The sequence below is a fragment of the Brassica oleracea genome, chromosome C7 (assembly GCF_000695525.1).
Source record: "Brassica oleracea var. oleracea cultivar TO1000 chromosome C7, BOL, whole genome shotgun sequence".
In the NCBI taxonomy this organism is placed as follows: Eukaryota; Viridiplantae; Streptophyta; class Magnoliopsida; order Brassicales; family Brassicaceae; genus Brassica; species Brassica oleracea.
The window spans coordinates 37,617,605-37,627,400 of NC_027754.1; the positions used below are offsets into that span (position 1 = coordinate 37,617,605).

General features: G+C 38.1%; 3 protein-coding genes across 4 annotated transcripts; 2 read left to right on the forward strand and 1 right to left on the reverse strand.

The window, feature by feature from the left end:
• The first annotated feature begins 662 nt into the window (after positions 1 to 662).
• LOC106306521 (uncharacterized WD repeat-containing protein C3H5.08c) lies at positions 663 to 4,317 on the forward strand. Of its 2 annotated transcripts, none has more exons than XM_013743170.1 (8): positions 663 to 986; positions 1,300 to 2,364; positions 2,552 to 2,642; positions 2,730 to 2,887; positions 2,968 to 3,019; positions 3,095 to 3,174; positions 3,253 to 3,346; positions 3,435 to 4,317. In XM_013743170.1, the coding sequence occupies exons 2-8, from the start codon at positions 1,333 to 1,335 to the stop codon at positions 3,941 to 3,943; spliced, it is 2,016 nt and encodes a 671-aa protein (XP_013598624.1). In that variant the 5' UTR covers positions 663 to 986; positions 1,300 to 1,332; the 3' UTR covers positions 3,944 to 4,317. The 2 variants fall into 2 exon arrangements, with proteins under 2 accessions (XP_013598624.1, XP_013598625.1); XM_013743171.1 differs by lacking the exon at positions 663 to 986 and adding an exon at positions 1,109 to 1,201.
• A 44-nt stretch (positions 4,318 to 4,361) lies between these two features.
• On the reverse strand, positions 4,362 to 5,762 carry LOC106306522 (protein PLASTID TRANSCRIPTIONALLY ACTIVE 7). Its single transcript, XM_013743172.1, has 4 exons — positions 5,681 to 5,762; positions 5,498 to 5,554; positions 5,367 to 5,426; positions 4,362 to 4,866 (listed from the first exon to the last, which is right to left on the reverse strand). Exons 1-4 carry the CDS (start codon positions 5,723 to 5,725, stop codon positions 4,531 to 4,533), a joined length of 498 nt encoding a protein of 165 aa, XP_013598626.1. The 5' UTR covers positions 5,726 to 5,762; the 3' UTR covers positions 4,362 to 4,530.
• Positions 5,763 to 6,072: 310 nt separating this feature from the next.
• Positions 6,073 to 6,487, forward strand: LOC106305516. The gene has a single exon (XM_013741883.1). The coding sequence runs from the start codon at positions 6,088 to 6,090 to the stop codon at positions 6,316 to 6,318; it is 231 nt and encodes a 76-aa protein (XP_013597337.1). The 5' UTR covers positions 6,073 to 6,087; the 3' UTR covers positions 6,319 to 6,487.
• The last annotated feature ends 3,309 nt before the right edge of the window (positions 6,488 to 9,796 follow it).

Below are 9,796 nucleotides of genomic sequence, written 5' to 3' on the forward strand. Positions count from 1 at the left end.
CTAGTGTAGTGGTTTTGAGCGATTTTAGTTAACCACTTACTTGTCTTTAATCCAAAATTCAAATGATGGCAAAAAAAAAAAAATCCAAAATCCAAAATTCAAACATATATATCCAGAATCTACACTTACCATGAAAAATTTGCAATAGTCAAGAAAAAGAAACATGTGTCTACAAAAAATTGAATTTCATAATTAGTGAGTAACTTTCAATTGATTGATGGGTTAATATTGTTGGATGATCATTCTAAGATAAGAAGTAATTAAATTCATTATAGTAACTTTTTCACCAAATTTCATTATAGTATTGAATACACATTATGTTTGAGTATTAGATATGTATTATGTATAGATGGTAAGGAATACATAATTTTTTTTTGTTTCTGGTTAGACTAGATTACCTATACCTTATTATAGCAGGGTATTATATCATTCCTTATTTTGGTCAAATATGTATCGGAGTTGACAAAAGAAAAAACAATGCTTGTATTTTGTTTGTCTGTCTGAAAAAAGAGAGGTAAGACTTAAGAGTAGATAATGATATAAGAAAATAATTAAAATGACGGTAGGGAGGATAAAACTAGAAGAAAAAAAAAGCGATAATATTAATAACAATACGACCGCACATATTAAAAATAAATTAAATGTCGTCCCGAAAAACAGATTCGGACAATCTTCCAAACTTATATTAATTTCCTCCTTCTTCTTCCCTCTGTCTGTGCCACAGATCTTCCCTTTCCTTCAATCTACGCTTCTTCTTCTTCTCCTTTTATCTCTTTGTCAGACAAAAAAAAAAAACCAATATAAAAAAATAAAAAAACTTGTTTTGTTTATTCGAAAAGAGAGTGTGAAAAGAACTTGTAGATTGTCTCATGTGCTCGCTCATCTTCTTCTTGTTCTTCGCTGTCTTCGTTTCGTGAGCTTCCCAGCATCAGATAAAAGCAACGGCATTAAAAAAAAAACAAAAAACAAAAAACAAATCCCTACATGTAAGAAACTAACACAAAACGGAACCTGCATGTCTTTGTCCTTTCGTTCTTTGATTTGATTTTTCAATTTTTTTTATTATTATTATTATTAAAGCTTAGGTTTTTATGCTTTCATGGCTTTGAATTAAAACTCGGTTTTCGATCCAGATTTTTCTTTTCTTAATCCTCGATTCTTTACATTTTGATCGGGATCTATGCTGTTCGATTGATTCTAGGTATTTTTGTATTTAATTTTCGTTTTTAAATTTCATCTTGTTTTGATTATTTTACTATTTTCTCTTCTTCTTCTTATAAAAGTTTTGTTCCTCTGCAGGCAGCTTTAAGAACAATCCAAACCAGAGGAGTCATGGAATCACTAATCGAAGACGAAGAATCTCGATTCTTCGACGCACACGAAGACATCGCGTCCTGCTCCACCGCAATCGCCTTCGACGCATCTCCACCGTCCATCTCCGCCTACGACGTCTGGATCAAAAGTCCAGGAAACGCCGAGGAGCGTCGAGAGAAGTTCTTGCACTGGATGGGAGTTAACGTGGAGGAATCAGACAATGTGGATCGTTTCTCAGCCTCTGTCAACGAAGCAACAACTGTTTTGAGGAGTTTGAGATCCGAAGACGAGTTTAGCTCTTGCCGTTGTGATTCCTCTGTCTTTAGTCCGAGTGATAATGTAGATAGGATTGTGAAGGAGAGTTTGTGTAACGAGGATGATGATATTAGCTCTAGTCTTTGTTCTGAATCACCTGCAAATGTAAACGGTGGAGAGATTGAGCCCAAGTCGCTAAACGTGATGATCTCAGCTTCAGAACAGCGAGATGTAGGAGGAATCATGAAGAGGGTTAAGGAGAAATGGCTGAGCCGGCTGCATAAAGCGCGTAGCAAGGAGAAAGGAGAGGATCATCATCATTCTAGTGAAGCTGAGGTTTCAGGGAGTGGTAGGATCGAGAGAGTTAAAGTGAAGGAGTACAAGAAAGAAGCCAAGGAGCTTTCTGCTCTATTCAAGGGTCAGGAGATACAAGCTCACGAAGGAGCCATTCTCGCTATGAAGTTCAGTCCTGACGGGAGGTACTTAGCAAGTGCAGGTGAAGATAAGGTTTTGCGTGTTTGGAGCGTTGTTGAAGACGAGAGATGCGAAGAACACGACGTTCCCAAGATGGATCCCTCTTGTATATACTTCGAAGTGAGTAATTTATCTGAGTTGAGACCTGTGGCTGTGGAAAAAGACAGTGTTAATGGCGGCTCGTTGATGAGTCCGAGGAAGACGACGGAGTCGGCTTGTGTTATTATCCCTCCGAAGATTTTTCGTGTTGTTGATAAGCCAGCGCATGAGTTTCTCGGGCACAGTGGTGATATCCTTGATGTATCGTGGTCCAAGAACAATGTGAGTTTGCATTCTTGAACTTACTGCTTTAAAACCAAACTCTAGGTTGACCTCCTCGTCTTAAAGAACTAGCTTATGTTTTGAGACCTATAAAAACACGCAAGAACGTAGATTCAGTCCATGTATGTGTAATCTTGAACAGAAAAAAAACTAGACCGAGTTGCTCATTCTCTGATATTGGTGGCAGCGTCTCTTGTCAGCTTCAGCAGACAGTAGTGTTCGGCTTTGGCAGATTGGTCGCGAGGATTGTCTTGGAATCTACTCGCACAGTAACTATGGTAATGCTCTTCTCCCTCTAGTACAACCTCACTTGTTTGTCTAGTTGATCACATGACCATAATACCTTCTTTTTTTTTGGTTTGCAGTTACATCTGTTCAGTTCAACCCGGTTGATGATGATCACTTCATCACCGGTTCCATAGATGGGAAAGTTCGTATCTGGTCAGCTTCTCGCTACCAAGTTGTAGATTGGGTCGATGCTAGGAGCATTGTAACCGCAGTTTGTTACCGCCCAGACGGTCAGGTCAGTCTCAAAACCAAAAATCCTTTTTTTGTTCTGTTTTGACACTGGCTCAGATTCTCTTTACTTTTTAACTATTCCAGGGAGTAATTATTGGAACTTTGACGAGCGAGTGTCGCTTCTACAATGTAACAGGTAATGAATGCTTCTACAAAACATTTTCCCTAGAGGATCTGAAGTATAACACTTGCTCTCTTGTGTATGGTTCAGGCCACTGCCTTCAACTCGATGGTCATATATGTCTGCACAACAAAAAGAAATCATCAAATAAACGAATAATCAGCTTTCAGGTTCGTATACTGTTCTCAAATCGTTACAGAGACAAGTTTGTATCACATGATTGCTTATCTGGCAGTTTCTTATTGCAGTTTGATTCCACTGATCCAAGCAGAGTCATGGTAGCATCCGCAGATTCGCAAGTCAGGATCATTAGCGGTCGCAACGTTGTCCACAAATACAAAGGTAATATGCTGATAACTTTACTTGGAGGTCACGGGTTCGAAATGCAACTTATGCAAAATTTTGAAATGTATTTTTTATCTTCTTGTAGGATCACGAAACGCGGGAAATCAGATCTCGGCGTCTTTTACCGGAGACGGGAAGCATATCATCTCCGCGTGTGACGACTCCTCCGTCTACGTCTGGAACTGCGTCCCGCACGATCCCGAGCCGCCGTCTCCTGGTTTCTTCTCCCACACGAAACGTATTAAGATCCGATCCTTCGAGAAATTCTCCGCTGACGTCTCGGTCGCGATCCCGTGGTGCGGTTTCTCCTCCCCCGGGATCTCCGGCGGATCGGAGCTATCTCCGTCGCTGTTCTCGTTGGGGAGAGAGTACGTTCTCGATTCTCCAAAGGGAGCTGCGACTTGGCCGGAGGAGAAGCTAGCGAGCTCGTTTTCTCCGGTGAGGGCGATCAGAAGATCGCATTATAGATTCCTCCGGTCGTCGTGCAGGAGAACGGCGGAGTCGTCTCATCTCTGGGGGTTGGTTATCGTCACCGGCGGGTGGGATGGACGGATCAGATTGTTTCATAACTACGGTTTACCGGTTCCTGTTTGAAAATCCAACGGCTACGGTTCGTTCCTTTTCAAACGTCGCCGTTTATATACATACTCCGCAATCACGTGGGGATGTTTAGGAGTGTTATATGGGCTGGGCCTAACTCGTTGGCCCGTTTTTTGACCCGGTGGTTTGTAGCTGGGTCTCACCAGGTCGGAGCTTGAAGCCTTCAGAGTTCAGAGGCATATAAAAGGGGGGAACTCAGATTTTTGCCTTTTTGTAAGTAACAATATATAGGGAACTGTAACTGAGGCCTGTTTTTCTTCATGTAAATACTATGGTTTTCTCTCCATTACGATTTTGTTTTTTTGGTACAGAAGAGACTGGTGAAATCTTGAATTTCAATTTCCAAAATGTATGACTAGATTTCATCAGTTTGGTTATACAAGAATACTAAACAAGTATGCATGACTTATCAACAACTTGCACTATTTTAAAACTGTGATAAGCTTATAATATTGTTCTACCAAAATTACAAGAACAAAGTTGTGAATGCATTGACATATGATTTGGTAATAGTAATAGTACAAGAACAAAGAAAAGCTGTTTGAAAACATTTGAACTCTTGTTACAGTAGTAGTATCTCTTCAAGTGTAATACTCCTTCAAGTAGCCAGGACCAGGTTTGTAAGGATCTGACTCGGCATAAGCTTCGGGGCGATCAAACCCGAGATCGTTGACACGGTTGCTCAGAACGTGAAAGATGGCTTTCTTGGTGCCTCCGTATTCGTCCCTGTTTTTCTCAACGTACTCCGTTGCCTCAGCTGCCACGCTGTTGACGAACTCAAAGCGGTTGTCTTCGCTCAAAAGCAAACGCTCGATGTCCATGGTCATTACCTTCCCAACTTCCTGTATCTTCCTCACTTGCTCTTCCACAAACGGAACTCTCTGCAGTTTGTAACGCAGCATATCGTCCTTCTTTGTCTGCAAAGACAAAACAAGATAAAGACATACACTTGTTCGACAAGGCTTAGAGCAAAGAATGACACTTTCACCAACATGACACAAGATCAAACTACAGAACATGATTAGTTTTTTTTTGTTATGAAATATGCAATCCAAGTTCCTGATGATAATGATAGATTAGATATGGCCATTAATAGGTGAAGAAGACTAACTCTAATAAGCATAAAGACTAGTTTCTTTTTACTTCATAGACAGTATCAGAACACATTACTGCAAGCTAGTTTCTGCTATGAGCAACTTAGAAAACTCTTAGAACAGGATAAACCCTCTAAAGCTAATACAAGAAGAGGACAAGAACAATGCTTCCTTGTGTGTTCCTAAAAGTGTAGATTTTTCAGCAAAGTCTCAAAGTGGTGAAAGAGAAACGGTCATAAGATTTTTGATTCCGCTTTTGCTCATGAAAATAAAGAAAACTTTAAAGTTAGTTTCAGACAGTAAGAAGAGAGTTTCTTGCTTACGAGTGTTCTCCTCCGCCAGATACGGCGTCCATTATCATCCCTTTGAATCCCGCAAGAAACCTGCAACAATATACAAAAATCAATCGATTTTTTTCATTATTTATGACAAAAAATCAACCACAAGGACAGACCTGAGGTTGGAATGTGAAGCTTGAAGCTCGTGAGTTCCCACTTCTCGCATCACCAATCTGAAATATAACAAAAAAAAAAGTCGTTTTTTAGTCTCGTAAAATACGAAATGAAAGTGTACTACACCCATAAGACCAATCACATCTAAATCGAACGATGTCAGATCGAAGAGTAGAGAGATTTACACGCAAAATCGAAGAGCAGGAGGAGATGAAGGAAGAAGAAGACATGACCACTTTGTGTTGGGTAATAGATAAAACCGGAATGTATAAATATACCCTCCCCGGTACAATCCTGTCTGTTCGGTTTATTAAAACCCCGGTTCTGTATTTGGGAAAACCGGAAAAGTAATTAATCACCCCTAACTATCCAACAATCCGTGCGGCTATAACCAATATCCTAAGCTGATGATCATTAAACAAAGGATTAACCAACAGGTTGATGATTAATTATTGAACAAAGAATCTTATAGAAAAAACAATCTAGTAGTAGTTAGTGGGAAGCCTCTAATCTCTATGAGTACTTTACATAGACCTGTGGTGAGCAAAGAAAACTCCATCCATCACCAGAAAACAAAAAAAAAAAAAAAACAATGGCTTCTTGGAACCATCTCTTGAAATGTTGTATTCTTCTAGCTATACTCACGATCGTGCAGGCTCAAACCAACCGGAAACTTCTTGACAACAACACACCTACAACATACTCTCATTTCAAACATCCACCTATGGATTCTCGTCAAGATTATCTTCCTTCTTCTCACCGTTCACTTGGTGCTCAGTATTACAAGAGATCACCACCTCCACCACCACCAAGAAAAATATAGAAAAGACAGAATCCGAAACCACTGGTCGTGGAGCAGACTCGTGTAAGTTGGTGTCATGTTTGGAAAGAGCATATACGTTCTCATCTTTGTTTTCTATTTTCAAGATATGTCTAATGTTTTCACTTCTCGTCAAGATTATGTTTTCACTTGGTATATGTTTTCCAAAGCAATATTTCGTGTACCACCTTCGACATTGGTGACAATAAAGAAAATTGTTTCAAATAATTTTCTTTTTTTGTACAATACACCGGAAAATTTCGATGATACCATCTTCCTTTGCTTCTTTGGTCGAACATATTAGCTTAGATAAAAGGAAAAATGATTGTTAGCTACATGAAGTATTAGTCCCCACATGGTTAACCATGCAAACTAAACTAATATATAGAACTATATGTTATGCATAACAACATTCCTCAATTTTACGATGCTATGCTATGGAAGACTTGGAAAAGCAGCACATCTGGATTATAGGGTTTTCTCTCTCTATTAAAAAAAAATTATCTCGCCTCTCTCTTCCCCAAACTAGGGTTTCCGCCGTTTCTCACCGTTTTCCGGCGGTCGCCGCGTGCCGTTCAAAGCGACCGTCGGGCACCTTTCGTTTTCCTTTTCTTTTATTTGCCTCCTCCGTCTCTCTCTCCCTCGTATGTCCTCGTCTTCTTCGGCTACCTGAGTTACGTCGACGGTTTTTGTTCGGTTTAGATCTGGAACTTTCTCTTGCTTATGGGTCAGGCTGTAGTGTGTAGCAGCGCTTGAGGACTGCGTATGCACCTCAACGGCTCTGTGTCTTCGGCATAGGGGAAGCTCTGACTGACAAGGTTTTCCAGCTTGGCGCGTATCAGGTTGAGTGTTGGAGCATGGTGGTAATGAGATCCCTATTCGTCCTCTGTCAGATCCACTGGTTTGGTTGTGCGGTGGTGGTGTTCGATGGGTCGTTCTCGGGTTGAGCTTCAGACTGCGCGGATCTCGAGCTTTTTATCTCTTCTTCCTGCTGGTGATATCTGGTGGGCGCGTGTGAGTGTGATGGTCGTTGGTCTTCCCGACTCCGGCATGCTCTGGTGAGAACGCGCGTGGACGCGGCGGCGCGTGTGGCGGCGCGTACGGCAGCGCGAGTGGCAGTGCGTGTGTCCGGCGAGATCTTCATTTTCGCTGCTTATTGGCAGTGGCTCCGGTGTACCGGTGTGGGTTCCTGGCCGTGTCCTTGGTGCCGCTTTTCTCCCACACTCTCAATAAAGTAAACGGTTTTCTTGTCGTCTCGTATGGTGTTGTGGACCATGCCTGTCTAGCCGAGCGGCAGTTGGACATTCGACCCGCTCTCTCTCCTGCGGTGTGCCTCCGGAGGGTTAGCTACTTCGCGGTCCGCTCTCTCTATATGAGATTTCGGTTCAATGAGTGTAACAGTCACGGTGGGGTGGACTGGAGGCGGCAATCTTCAGGACACTTTTTCGAATGATGGCATCGTCGCTAGGTGGTTCTCTCTCGTGCCGTCGGACGTATTTATGTTGGGTGCTTTGAGTGTGTGTTTGTGCTTGGATTCTTGGTCCGTTTCAGGGTTTAGGTGGGGTTTTCGGAAGCTGCAGGAGCCGTAGCATCAAGGCTTGAGGGCGCCTTTCTCTCGGTAGCTCGTGGTGCTCTGTGCTCGACCCCGACCAGTTCCGGTTTCTTTGGTCTGAGCTCGTCTTGTTGCTTAGCTGGTTGTAAGGCTTTGTTCCGCTCTGTTTCGAGCTGCGTCAATTTCCGTTTCATCTTGTTGTTTAGTTTATTTTCTGTTCTCCGCTACAAGTTGTCTTTGTATCTTCTGTCACAAATCCGAAAATTGGTATAAGAATTTAACATTTTACCCAAAAAAAAACAAATTTTTTTTATGATGCTATGTAGTTAACATCACGAGTTTATTTTCATTTATCCAAAAACTGATGTGGATGTTAGAGATCGTTTAAATATCTTGTTTCAACAATTAAAATATGATCGATCCGACTATAATTTAACTAAAATTAGATTTTGACCCACATTTTAAAAGTGTAAAAATTTTTTTAACAAAATCTAATTTACAAAATCAATATGTTTTAACATTTTTTGATAATTAGTGTTTTAACTTTTTTATTTTAGTGTACTTTAAAACTATATAATTGTATTATTTTTATTTATATAATCTGTTTTGTTATGAACTTTTAATAAGTAATGTTTTAAAAATTTTATTTTAGTGTTTTGACATTGTTGTTTTAGTGTCTTTTAAAACTATATAATTCTATTATTTTTAATTATTTTAATCTGTTTTGTTATGAACTTTTACTAAAAAATTTGTAATTCGTTTGATTAATTGTGTGATATATAATTGTTTGATAATTTTTAAATTATAAAACTTATTTCCTGTCAATTTACTAACTCTAACATTTTATTTGTTTAAAACTTATTTGATGTCAACTTAAACCAAAATATAATCTTGCGTATATAATTATAAATTATATACTTTTAAAAATAAAAAAATCAAAGAATAAGAATCTAATATGAAAGGTTTACTAAATATAAATGAATGAAATTTTTGTTTATGAAAAAATATATAAAATAATTCATTAACTTAATAATTTTATATTAAAGAAATAAAATGTTAGAGTCAATAAATTGACATCAAAGAAGTTTTATAGTAAATTTTACTATCAAATAAGTATATATCATACAATTAATCAAATGAATTACATAAATTTTATTAAAAAATTCATACCAAAACAGATTAAAAGAATTAAAAAAATAAATTAAATAATATCTTATATAACTTTTATATTTAATATATATATAATAATATAATTATATTGTTTTCAAATACACTAAAATAAAAATGTTAAAACACTATTTATCAAAATTTATAAAACATATTGATTTTGTAAATTAGATTTTGTTAAAAATATTTTTACGCTTTTAAAATACGGATCAAAATCTAATTTAGGTAAATTACCGTCAGGTACATCACATTTTAATTGATGTAACGAGAGATGTAAACGGTCTCTGACATACACATCATTTTTTTTTATATGAAATTAAATTCGTGATGTTAACTAGATAAAATCATAAAGTTGGGGGATGTTGTGATGCATAATATATACTCCGTGGAGGCCCGGCTCAAATATTAAAAGGGCTCTGTGCTGCCTTATATTTTCTTCAACCTTTAGTTATATTATAGGGTCCGATTGTTGTTAGGACTTTGAGGGTTTTGTGGGATTAGAAAGTCTCTAAAGATTCTTTTTTACCAATGAGACTTTTTTAAAATTAACCACTCTAAAATCTCTAAACTCATTATAAGTTTCTCTCCTCTTTTGTGTTGTTTTTTCTAAAGCCAACAATAACAATACGTGATTTTTTATTTTTTTCACTAAAAATGTTTTATTTTCTTCTTCCTTTGTAACTAAATCACTTATCTAAGTTTGTAACAATTTTATTAAAATTTAAAATTAACAAATTAATCATTGAATCTTTTTTCTTGTTC